Source organism: Trichosurus vulpecula, chromosome 7 (assembly GCF_011100635.1).
Source record: "Trichosurus vulpecula isolate mTriVul1 chromosome 7, mTriVul1.pri, whole genome shotgun sequence".
In the NCBI taxonomy this organism is placed as follows: domain Eukaryota; kingdom Metazoa; phylum Chordata; class Mammalia; order Diprotodontia; family Phalangeridae; genus Trichosurus; species Trichosurus vulpecula.
Window position 1 is genome coordinate 267,336,987 of NC_050579.1, and position 13,701 is coordinate 267,350,687.

The window sequence follows — 13,701 nt, forward strand, 5'->3', positions numbered from 1 at the left end:
GGGCCCAAGCTGGGGCTAACTCAGGGTAGGGCCTAGTTTACAAATGAGTTTGAGTGATGCGATTGGGACATCAGAGGCTCTTAGACCAGCGGGTTTAAGTTGCCTCTTTGTGACCATTTTAGGTCAAATGGGTGAGTCACATGTGACCCTGAAAAAGATATAAAACCAGGGGTTGGCCTTCTATTCTTTGGAGCTCTTTCCCACAGCAGTGGTGACACAAGCAACTCTAGGCCAGCCCTTGTTCTGAGCTCCCAGGCTGAACCTGGATGTTGGTAACTATGAATTGTATTGGGTGTCTGTCGATGTTTGTAATTTGTTTGTATTTTGCTCTGAAGTTCAGGGTGCTGGTCTTTTTCCCCTGAACTAAGTGAATGATATTTGTATGCTGAATTAAAGTAAGCTTGTCAACCCCTTCACGTAGCTTTCCTTAGTTAAGCAGATCAAAATAACCTGTGCATTTGCAGCATGCTGGTAGCATTCTTGTTGTTGGGCTTTCACCCCCACAACAGCTGCTAGCTGGATTATTGAAACATTAGTTCAGGGGAAAAAGCCAGCACCCTGAACTTCAGAGCAAATACAAACAAATTACAAACACTGATAGACAGACCAAATACAATTCATAATTACCAACATCTAAGTTCAGCCCAGGAGCTCATAGCAAGGGCTGGCCCAGAGTCACTCGTGCCACCATGGCTGTGGGTCAGAGCTCCAAAAAAGAGAAAGCCAACCCCTGGTTTTATATCTTTCTCAGGGTCAAGGGTGAGTCACACATGTGACTCACCCATGTGACCTAAAATCATCACAAAGAGGCTACTTAAACCATGTGGTCTAAAAGCCTCTGATGTCTCAAACATGCCACTCAAACCCATGTAAACTAGGCTTTCCCTTGAGGCAAGGAGGTCACCAAGGACTCCCAATCTAATCAAGGAAACAAAGGCCAAACTCTTCAAGGGCACTTGGTTGAATTGAGTGCTAAGAGCCCATTCTGATTGCCAACACAGGTGTGAAGCCCTCAGACCCTAAAAAGAATATATATACCTGGAAGGTAACCCAAGGAGGAGAAGTAAGAACTCTGAGACAGCAGAGCTGCACAGAGAGTACAGAGCTGAGAGTGGAGACCAGAGAGCTGCAGAGACCAGAGAACAGAGGCGGGAGAGAACTCAGGCAAGCAGACAGTAGGGATTCTGAGTGTTTACGGGAGGCCCCAGCAGGGGGAAAGGTTATAGGATGACTTGGTTCCTTGCTGTAATACTGTCTTATAATTTCCTTGTTGTTACATTGAGGTCAACTTACTGGTTCTAGAATACAATTACTGCTATGTCAAATTGGGTTTATTGGTTCTGGAATTTAGTCCTCTGGTGTCTAAATAAATGTTATACTTCCCCTGCCTTCTACTTAGAGAATCTCTTATACTTTGTGATTCCCGAATTATACAGGCATGTACACGGTCATGTTCTAGAAAAATTAGTATTGATTCAGTAAGCTGAGGTTACCTTTGGGGCATGTGGAGCTTTGTGTATTTGTAAGGTATCTTTTTCATTTGCAGCTATTTAAACCAAGTATCAAAATCAAGTGAACATAGAATCGGATCTTCAAATCATTGTATCACAACATGATAAACCAAGATTTTTGACCATAATAGAGCATATTCATATTGCTCCCACTAAAATGTCATGAGGAATGATAAATTATTTTAAAAATATTATCTCATCTTTATCTCATACTTTTGTATTTCTATTTGTGTATAGTTTATAATATATAGATTATCAGTATAGTAGCAGCAGTAAGAATAATATATTATTACTATAGTTTATAATACTTAGACTATTAGTATAGTAGATTTATGGATATTCTAGAAGTACAAAGTTTGGAGATGGCCATTCTAGGGAGTAGGAGGTACCCATTGGAAACTATGACAGCCAACCTGAGACATCAGGACTTAACTTTAGGCCTATGAGTCTGGGAATTCTGCTTGTAAATTGTCCAAAAGCTCAGGAAGTCACAGTGGCAATATCAGGCCTACTCACCCAATTAATGGATTTATTTATTTCGGGAAATTTACTTAGTTCAAGAAAAGTAGGAGAAATCATCTAACCCACAGATGATCTGAGTTCAAATCACAAGAACACCAAGACAGTCAGAGCTTTGACATGGTAACCAAAATAACTTTTCTGAGGAGGATAGGCTTACATTTCTAGCCCCGTGAAAGACTCTTCAAAATGGTAGCCTATTATACTTCAAAGAATTCAAAGGGAAATGACCCATATGTACAAAAATATTCATAGGAGTTATTTTTGTTGTGGCAAGAAACTGGATACTAAGAGGGTATGTTCATCAACTGGGGAATGGCTGACCAAATTATGGCATATGAATGTAATGATATATAATGATATGATGAAAGGGAAAATTTCAGAAACCTGGAAAAATTTGTATGAACTGATGCAGAAGGAAATGAGAATATCATATTCTAGAGGAGAATAAACACTTTTGAAAGACTTAAGAACTCTGATCAATGCAGTGACTAACCATGATTCCAAAGGACAATGAAGTATATTACCAATTTCCTGACAGAGGGGTGATGGACTCGAGGCCCAGACAAGGCACACATTTTTAGAAACAGTCAGTGGGGAATTTGTTTTGTTTCACTATGCATATTTGTTACAAGTTTTGTTTTTCCTATTTTTCTTCATTTGGGGAGATAGGGGGAAAAGTGGACAAAAATAAATGTTTTAGTGACATGGTTGCCATAAAGAAAGAAAATAAGGTCTTTGAGATATTTTTTCAATGAACATGAGAACAGAAAGAAAAACAGACAAACAGTACACCTTTGAAAGTTATGTATTGCTATTGATTAGGGAAAAGAAAATTTAAAGTAACTCTGAGGTACTACCTCACACCTATCAAATGGCTATATGACAAAAAAAATGATAAATGTTAGAAAAGATGTAGGAAAATTGGAACACTAATGCATTGTTGGTAGAGTTGTGAACTGATCCAATCATTCCAGAGAGCAATTTGGAACTATGCCCAAATGGCAATCAAACTGTGCATACCCTTTGATCCAGCAATACTACTACTACATCCGTATCCCAAAGAGATCATTAAAAAAGGGAAAGGACCCACATGTACAAAAATATTTATAGCAGTTCTTTTTGTGGTGGCAAAAAATTGGAAATTGAGGGGATGCCCATCAAGTGGCAAATGGCTGAACAAGTTGTGGTATATGAATGTAATGGAATATTACATTCTATAAGAAATGTTGAGCAGGTGGATTTTAGAAAAACCTGGAAAGACTAATATGAACTGATGCTGAGTGAAATGAGCAGAACCAGGAGAACATTGTACACAGTAACACCAACATTGTTCGATGACCAGCTTTGATAGACTCAACTCTTCTCAGCAATACAATGATCTAAGACAATTCCAAAACACTCATGATGAAAAATGCTATCCCCATCCAGAGAGAGAACTATGGAGTCTGAATGCAGATTAAAGCATACTATTTTCTCTTTTTTTTCTTTCTTGTGGTATTTCCCTTTTGTTCTGATTTTTCTTTCACAATGCGACTAATGTGGAAATATGTTCAATATGATTGTACATGTATAGCCTATACGAGATTGCTTGCTGTCTTGGGAAGGGGGGAGGTGAAGGAGGGAAAAAGAATCTGGAACTCAAAATCTTACAAAAGTAAATGTTGAAAACATCTTTGAAAAAATAAAACACCATTAAATGTGGAAAAAGAAGAAAGTTATGTGTTGTTACGTGTTGGATTTACTATAAAAGGCAGACTGTACACAGTGGAGAATACAATTCCATTTTGTATATGAATGTACTCATTTCATTTGGTGTTGGTTACATTCAGAATAGGGAAAATAATTCTTTTAAAAATGGCCACCTATATAGAAACATATATAAAGATGGAAGCTTTGATAAGCCTAATCAGGATGTCCCTCACCTGTAATGAAACTTCAAGAGTCACATTAATCTCTAGGCAGTTACAGATAAGAGAGCACCTAGATAAGTTCATACCACTACCTGGCTGACCAGGTGTTGCAAATGTAGCAAGGTATGCCCCCTACATGTAGTATGGGGGGGGGGGCGGGCTCAAAGGGAGACAGAACAGACATCTCTAGCCTCTTCTCTCCCCAACCCTTCTCCAGGGGAGACTTTAATTGCTGTCAAAGCAGGAAGTTGGGGCCAGAAGTTTGGCCACTCTACGACCCTCAGAGAGAAGGGGTACCAGGCTAGAATTATATCTATCTGCTTCCTTAAATATTAGTCTAAGGGATGTGGTTTTCAGGTTCAAACTAAACTTCTGACTGTTGTTTATTATTGGGGGGAAGCAAGATTTAAGCTTTATATCCAAGATTTGACTCCTTTCCCATTGAATACCAGTTCCACAATGAGCACACATAGTAATTAGCAAAGAATTCCATTTATCTATGTCCATTGTGAAACAAATCAGAGAAAATATACATAAAGGTATATATACTGGACAATAAATGGAGTAAATGTGCTCTCTCCTTGGAATTGAGGTTAACTCAGCTCAACCCAGAAAAACAATCCTTGATCTCCTTCAAATGGAAATCTCTGAAATTTCTAGCATAGCAAGCTGGGGCAGGGACATGAAGGAGACTGCCAGCTCCTCTCATGTTGGCTTTGTCCCAGAGTCTTTTCCTTCAGCAACCTCAAGTAGAGTTGGCATTTTCCATCTTGTCTCTTAAAGCTGAAAGTTAGAAGTACCCAAAGCTTGAAGTGACTCAAGAGAGTACAAAGAAAACTGAAGAGACTCTTGAAGAGATACAGAGACTGTCATTCTTTTCTTTGCCACTCTCACCAACTCTGCCTCCATCAGGAGGTTCACAGGGCAGTGATCTTTATTGGTGAGGAGGAAGTCCCATACAAATTGGCTTTGGAACTCAGATTACACATACTAATGGCCAGAATCAGACAGTGGTCACTACTATAACTAGAACTGAGAGAGACCCTTTGTCCCACCTGACTTTGTATATACATCTGCAAATTCTCTGTGTCCACTCCTTGAACAAAAGGGAATCTAACCAGAAAGATACTGAGGGATAGACATGTACATGTGAATGACTTTTTGACATGCTGGAAAGTCTTTGTACACAATTGGGCTTCAGGCACAAATGGTGATTTTGCAGGACAGCCACCAATCATGGCTCTGCAAAACATTTCTTCAGACTTCTGTCTGCCATCCCAGCAAGGCCTCAAGATATAGAAAGATAACCTGGTCTTTCTGAGAATAAAATGGATGGGCAAGTCTCTTCCCTGGAGAAATACAGCAGCATTCCCTTATCCCAGTTCTAGCTCTATTGGGGAATTCCAGTGGGATCAATTGAGCCAATCAAATTATCCACCTATGCCCTGATACCTTTGTTAGATAAGAACTCATCTTAATTGAATCAATTGATCAGAGATACAAACTAGATGTGCACAAGGCCCTAATACCTCCCAAAGTCCTTGATCAACTTATGCCATTGAATGAACTGGAATGAGGTTGCACAGGAAGCGGGTTCAGATTGGTTGAGGAGCACTGGGAGCTGAAGACAGATGGGATGCAATAAGAAAAATCAGATTTAAGCTAAGGAGAACATTTTGAAGATTCCAGCAAAAACATTTCTAAAAGCTGTGAGCTATCCTTTTTTTATATGTGCTTTTAAGTTCAAGCCTATTTTTCTCTGTTCTCTGAATGTACTTTTGGGAGAGTAAGTCACAGATTTGGGGGGGTTAATGTTTTGTACCAACTGTTTTTACTATACCTTTTAGTAAATATTCCTCTGTACAAGCTAATTAATTGTGGCCAATTAATATCAACTGATAATAAGAAAAGCACATTGATGGGGGCTCATAAGCCCCCTCATGAGTACTAGAAAAACAATATCCAAATTACTCAGGATAGTACCTAAGTGATATATGCATGCATGCACGTATGTATATGTAAATGTGTACATACTGTTCATGTATATGTCTATATATACACATATATACATGTGTATATATTTTTATATATGTGTATATGTATGTAAGTGTGTGTGTGTGTGTGTGTGTGTGTGTGTGTGCACCCTAAACTCTAAAGGCAGAGGAAACAGTCACCCTTTGGGAACCTGACCTACCGGTGCAAGTGGGAGTTGGAAGAATATGTCCAGACCAGATGCTACACATACAACAACACCCAGCAAAGACAGAAACGGAGCTGCATAGTGGTCAGGCAAAGATCCCTCCGGTCCTCTCTTAGCAGTAACTCTTGCTGTGGAGAAAGGAGCACCAAGTCTTCACCCCCATTTCACATCCACACCAGTTATACTTCTGCCATCTTAGATGGTCCCAACGCTCTGATGACAACCTCCAAGGGGCCCCTGCCCCTTCCATTTAAAAAACACCCTCTCATCTTTTTCATTCCCCCACCACTCAGTTCTCACAGTAGAATCTGCTGCGGTCTCTTGTGTATAATTTGCCTGTCTCTCCCAGCTTCAATATCTTGGTGAAGTAACTATTGCATGCTTTTAATCAAATGAGATAATAAATGTAAGCACTTGCCACAAAGCCTGGAACATAATAAGCGCTATATAAATGTTAGCTATTATCATTTAGTCTCTGTTTGAAGCAAGTGCTCCTTCAGGAGGCAGAATACAGCAAGCAGGACCCCACCCGGATATCCTTCTGTCTTCTTGACTTGCTCTCTAATTTCTAGCCCTAAATCCTGGCTTTCAGGCCTGTTACTGCAGTTAGTCTCTACTTGGAACAAGGACTCATTTATCTGTTAGAGGAAAGAAAGCAGGATCTATTTCAGCTTCCTTTCTGCCCTTGTTTTGGCCTTTTTTTTAAGGCCCAATTCTTCTAGTTCAGGCCGTGTAGCTGGCTTGGCTAGTCCCACTGGCAAATGTCTGCCTTTAGCTTCTACTTGGAACAAGCGTCTATTCAGGCGGCAGGGTGCAGTAAGGAGGTGCCATCCCAGATCCCCTTTCATCTCCAGTCTTGTCCTCTGTTTTCCATCCCCAATTCTTGTAGTTGAGATGGTGCTTGCATAACCTCAGCCATAAGGGTCTCAGGGATTCAGAAGAGGACGCTTCCTACAAACAGCTTCTTTTGCTAAATGGCTCTTCGATGCGCCCTCCCTCTTTTCTTCCTACTTCTTGCTCCAAACAATGGCACGGCCGTAGGATCCCTTTAATCCTGCTATGACTACTCCAGTAGCTCACAGAGGACCTGACTTCAAATTAGGGGAGCGGGCCAGGACAATGAGAACCATAATGTAGTTGCAAAAAGAACTTTAAATGAGAGTGATGAGCTCGTGTTTCTAGCAGCAAGGAGAAGTCCTCGTAAGGACGCTGTGAAACGGTTACAGGAACCATTCGGTATTACACAGCGGACGGAGTGCCGGGCCCGGAGTCAGGAAGGCTCGTTCTCATGAGTTCAAACACGGTCTCAGACACTTACTAGCTGCGTAACCCTGACAAATATTTTAACCCTGTTTGCCTCAGTTTCTTCATCTGTAAAATGAGCTGGAGAAGGACACGGCGAACCCCTCTAATAGCTTTGCTTGTGCCGAGAAAACTCCAAATGGGGTCACGAAGAATTCGACACGATTGAATCAACTAAATGACAATAACAATCGATCTCCGCAGAGTCTTCTAGAAACCTAATAAGGGACGTCCCTTTTATTGAGACCGCTCCTAGTCATGTGACCTAGAGAGCCACACGCGCCTCTGGGCAGTTACAGAAAACAGAGATCGCCCGGCCAGCTTCCCATCAATACCTAGGCAGTTATTACACATCATTCTGGTGGCCGGTGTTGGGCAGCGGTCACTTTTTTTAACTAGAACTTAGACCCTTTGTTTCTTTCCACAAATTCTCCGTCTCGGACAAATGGTTATTTAGACAAACTTACTTCATCAATGGAGAATATGTCCTTTTATGTGTAATAGTAATATATTTTATGTCCTTTTTTGTGATTTAGATGTTTCACCGTTGGTGTTGTAATGTTTCATTGACGGGAATGCAATGTTCATACGTAAACTGGCATACCATATTTTGCAAATACTGTTGATAAATCTTCTTTCACACATGTTGTGGTATATGGTGTTATGCGTGTACTATTGCTATTGAGAGAAATGATTATTAACAACCAATATCTTGGAGAAATTCAGAGCTCTCCCCTTCTTCCAAATTCCTGATTTTAAAAAGTTCAGTCTCTTGAAAAACCTCACTAATAATGACATTGAATTAATTCTCTTGGATCTGCAAATTGGAGGGAAGTGCCTGTCCTGGTAAGGCAATAAACACAACATCAACAATAATCGTGACTATGCCTGTGTAGTTCTGTGTCCCAAAGTATGAGAGACTCTCCATAAAGGAGGTAAAAGAAGTAGAACATTTATTCAGACACCAGAAAATCATATCCCATAACCAAATGTTCAGCTCCCACAGCCAGTCAGCCCACTTTATCACAACAGCAAGGAACTTGAAACACCATATCACAGACAGGAGTCTTGCCATCCCAAACCCTCTCTGACCACCTGCTGGGGTCTTCCCCAAAACAAACTCACAGTACAGCTAAGTCAGCCTGTTCAGTTCTAACAATCATGAGGGCGGCCATTAGCAGCCATTAGTAGCCTTAACATCTCCCTCTCTCTCTCTCTCTCTCTCTCTCTCTCTCTCTCTCTCAGCATTTTCTGTGACATCACTTCCTTTTCCATTAGGAAGTTCTTCCCGCCATATAACTTAGGCTTCCTGTGATGTAAGCAGGTCACATGGCCTATTAATGGGTGGGAAAGATTTTCAAATCTATTGCTACTACAGTGCCCTACCCCCAACAAGTCTAACATCTTCTGACTCTGAGAATCTAACTTAATCTCCTAAAATTATAATCTCTAAAGTTATTGACATCTTCTTACTAAATCTGATGGCCTTGCCTTAGTCTTCATCCTCCTTTCTACAATTGATGAAGTCAGGGAACCACATGTTGAAGTTTAGGGGTTTGCAGGACCCCAAAATACCAACACGCTGGGTCCTGCTGAATGAATTCTACTCAAGTCTTTTTACAGTCAAAGAAAAAAAAAGTTTATTAAAGATTCACCATATTGGGTAGAGTCTTAAGGAGCCTGAGCATTTGTGATGCTCCTATTCACAAGAGGGCCAGATTCAATCGGCTAAGCTAAATTGAATCTGAGCACCTTCACAGAGGCAAGATGGATCTTACATACAGAAAAGACTGTGGGAGGGATGTAGGGGTGGTTCTGGGGTGATGGGAGGAGGTTTAGGGAAGGTCTTGAGGAGGAGTCTAAGGAGGAGCTTGATGGGATTGAGATGACTAGAGGTCAGACTCCATGAACCAAGAAAAAACAGGATTTTGATGGGATCCAGGGTGGGAAGTTGCAGGAGGCAATCTGGAGGTAACAGACAACGGAGGGCTAGACTAGGTTAAGAGTAACAGATTTGGGCATAATGATAATGGAAGGCTTATGTTCTCAGGCAAATGCCTTATCAAATGGGGAGATTCAAGGTGAGTTCAGGGGGTTCCAAGATTCTATATCCCATCACAATAAACTCCATGTGGCCCCTGAAGAGCACCCTGGGCTGCTCACAGAAGCTCCCTTGAGTCCCAAAGCCAAAAGAGAAAAGATAACACAGATTATTTCTGGGACCTTCAACACTCCAGCTATGTGCGTTGCCACCTAGGCTATACTGTGCTTGTATGCCTCTGGTGGTACCCCTGGTATTGTGATAGAGTGGACTCCAGTGATTGTGTGAGCTACACTGTGCCCATCTATAAAGGTTATGCCCTTCCCCATGCCATCCCCTATCTGAATCTGAGGGACTCTACCTCATGAAGATCCTGACCAAGGAAAGGTACAGCTTCACTCCCAAAGCTGAGAGGGAAGTAGTGCATGACATCAAGGAGAGGCTGTGTTACATGGCCCCAGACTACAAGCAGGAGATGGCCACTGCTGCAGCTAGCTCTTCTCTGGAGAAGAGTTATGAGTTTCTGACGGTCAGGTTATCACTATCGACGAGGAGAGGTTCCAATGCCCGTCTTCCTTAGATATGGAATCCTGTGGAATCCGTGAAACTATCTTCAACTCAGTCATGAAGTATGATATTGACCTCCATAAGGATTTGTACGCCGTTACCTTATTGTCTGGTGGTCAGAAAAAGCAGTACAAAGACACTCTCAAGGTCTCTCTCAAGAACTTTGGAATTGATTATGTGACATGAGAGGCATTGGCACAGGACTGCTCCGCATGCCATTCCCACATCAGACAAGGTGCTGTGCTCTATGAGCAAAGCAGAATTGAAACAGCTCAAAAGAAATACAGGATGCACAAAGGAGCTACTTAACCTGGAAATCCAGACCAGGGAGAGGGGGAGGGGGAAAGCAGTAGTATTGCTTTACATGTAAATTATGCAATCTTTTTTTTGTTTAAAGCACAAACCTTTTTATCCTCTGCCTTAATACTTGTTCCTTTTATTTTGCATGTCAGAGCCATAATAAATGCCCCACCTAAATTCCTTCCCTGCCCCCAACAAAGATGTGAATGAAGACTTTAGTGCCAGTACTTGGGGGAAGGGGAGGAGCTTTACTTATACACTCATTTAATAACAGTTCAGATAAAAGTATACACATTGGAAAAAAGAAGAAAAAGAAAAACCTGGAAAGATTTATATGAGCTGATGCAAAAGAACCAGGAGAATATTGCACACAATAAAACAGCAGCATTATAATGAGAACGGATGGTGAAAGAACCAGCAACTCCAGTCAATATAGTGACCTGTGACAATTTGTGATGAAAAATGCTATTTATCTCCAGACAGAATTGATGGACTCTGATGTAGATTACAGGATATTTTTTTCTCTTTATTTTTCTTCTTTTTTTTTTTCTCACAACATGGCTGATGTGGAAATGTTTTGTATAACTTTATATGTATAATGGGTATCTTATTTCTTGCCTTCTCAATGGGTAGGGAGCGGGGGTAGAGGGAGATTGAAAATCTGGAACTGAAAATAAAATTTAAAAATATTTTTAAGGATAATATACAAAAAACAAGATTCAAGTGCCACCTTCTGGTACTTTCCCAGCTGTTAGTGCCATCCCCTTCTAAGGTTGCCTCTCATCTACTTACTGGGTTTCATCTTGTGTGCTCTGATTTATATATGTTCTCTGTCTTTAGAGTTTAAACTCCTTGAGGGCAGGAACCATTTTCGATTTTTCTTTGTACCTCTAGCATTTAGCCTGGCACATAGTAAGTACTTAATAAACGCCCGTTCATTGGTTGACTACTATTCTATCCCTTCGTGCATTTTTTATGCCAATCAAACTGTTAGATGTCATTTTATTTTGTCCTATGCTGTGGTTGGCCTCTATGAAAGCTATCTTCCATGCTGAGAATGCAATCTCACTTTCTAATCTTCTTTTCTTTCAAGGTGCAGTTCAGGTGTGAATAGACATGCCTGACTGCCTCTACTGCCCCTGCCCCCACCCCCATCCAACAACTGAAAATATTCGTTACCTCCACAAATATTCCTAGACTATGTTTTTGGATCTCTGCTCAACTCCTCCCTGCCTCCCCCTTCATCGTTACCCCCACAACACACTCTCTGCCTTGGATTATGTATATGCGATCATCATCAGCCCACCCTTACCCATTCCCAGGTATAATTGAGATGAAAGGCATTTTTGGTTTGTGTCCCCATAACCTAGCAGTATCGTACCTATAGCAGGCATTGGTGGGGAGGGGTCCATTGATTGTTTGGAACCAGATTGTAAAGGACCCTCAATGTCTGGATAAATTTACGTTTTATTGTAAAAGTTATAGGGAATTGCTGCCATATTTGAGTAGAGGAGCGATGCAATCAGATTTGTGCTTTAGGAAGATTATTTTGGCAATTGTATAAGGGATGGATTGGAGAAGGATGAGACAACCAATTAGGAAGTTATTATTGTCATTTAGATAAGAGGCTTTGGGAATGGAGAGAAGAGGAAGGGTGCAGGAAATATTGCGGAAGGGTAGTCTTGGCTTCTCAGTAAGCCTACAGTGGTGAGGATTAACTAAGATGACAATGAAACAATTTGAAAACATTCGAGATCAATATATTGATATAATTATCATTAAGGACAATGGTAAGAAAATACTAGGGGACATTCTAGTGAGGAGGCACATGGGAGAAAGGGATGCTGTGACAGGCATTCATGGCTCAGCCTCGGGAAGGATCAGGAGGCCATCCTTGATGAAAGACTGGTAAAGGATGTGAAGGTGCTCCACAGGCAGATTCAGATTCAGAGGTGGGGTTGGATGGCCAGTTTCCTCTGGCTGTCCTGTGGCTGGCAGAGGGAGGGAGAAGTTCAGCATCACATAGAACTGCTGGATCTGGGCCAAGGACAGAGGCCCCTCTGGGAGTGGGGTCCCAGGGAGGGGTCCCTGGAGCTGGGGCTGGAACCAGGCATTACAATAATCATATTGGCAGCACTGGGTCTTGAGCCAGTAATAAAGAATGAAGCCATTTTGGACCTCTTTGCAGTGGAAGGAGCTGTGTTCCCCACAGCCTCTGACCATATATTTCAGCTTGGAACCTGGGGGAAAGGGGAGAGAAGCTTAACCCTGGGATGAGCTCCCCTTCACCTCCCACAGCCTCCAAAGCCTTGATAAATAAACCCAGTTTTCTATGGGATGTTGCTTGCAGGTGCAATGGAAATAGCCTTGGACAGAGAATCAGGAGATAAGCATTCTAGATCTGGACCTATAGGACCCTAAGTCACTTTCCCTCTTCAGCTCTCCTAGGTACAATGAGTAGGTTGAATTAGATGGTCTGTGAGGTTCTTTTCAGCTCTGATATTCTTTGGTCTTAAGTTTTCCTACTCTGACTCTGGGACCACTTATCCCCCATCCCGGCCTGATCCCAACCCAGATGAAGATTACATATTTTGGCATGGAAAGGATATAGCCCTGTCCTGTTTCCCCTAGTGCAATCTCTCTTCTTTCTGTAGCTCAAACTCCAGGGGCTCCCCATCTCTGTGTGTGAAAGAATGCCTGGCTTCATTCTCCCCTCCTGATCCACAGTCCTTCTCAATTCAATAAACATTGCATGAGAAACCTACTATGTGCAAGACACCTCCTCCCCCCACACTTGGCCCTGTTCTTCCTTCCTCCCTCCCTTCTCCCTCTCCTGAGGGGGGGAGGTGAGGTGGGAGGTCTCACCATTATAAATGTTAATCACCATGCACTGGCCTTTGTTGTTTGGTATGCACCTGTCTGATCCAGTTAAGCAGCCCAGAAATGGGTCTTCCAGGAGACAGAAATGACAAAACCGGGCATGGGAGGGCCGGTGGAGAGCTAAGGAAAATGGAAGAGGGGCAAGGCAGCAAAGAAACACAAGAGGACACGTCTATACCCCAGTTCCCCACCTTTCTCCCCAACTATCCAGTAAATGCATCACCCTCCAACTTCTGCTAACTTACCTACAGCAGAGCCCACTAAGACCAAAATACCGATGAACATTCTGCCCCTCATCTCGGGGGTTGGGGCAGGAAGGAGTGTGGTTCCTAAAATTCTAATTTGATTTGGAAGGGACTTCAGAATTCATCCAATCCAATCTGTACCTAAGCAGGCTCTGGGCCAGCTAGTGGTTGGAGACTAGCAGAATCTTTGGGGCCACTACCAACTAGATGTTATGTCCCCCAC

The 13,701-nt window shown here is 42.0% G+C and overlaps 1 protein-coding gene across 1 annotated transcript; it reads right to left on the minus strand.

The window, feature by feature from the left end:
- Positions 1 to 12,210: 12,210 nt before the first annotated feature.
- On the minus strand, positions 12,211 to 13,530 carry LY6G5B (lymphocyte antigen 6 family member G5B). Its single transcript, XM_036766259.1, has 3 exons — positions 13,479 to 13,530; positions 13,219 to 13,353; positions 12,211 to 12,593 (listed from the first exon to the last, which is right to left on the minus strand). Exons 1-3 carry the CDS (start codon positions 13,528 to 13,530, stop codon positions 12,211 to 12,213), a joined length of 570 nt encoding a protein of 189 aa, XP_036622154.1.
- Between the last annotated feature and the right edge of the window lie 171 nt (positions 13,531 to 13,701).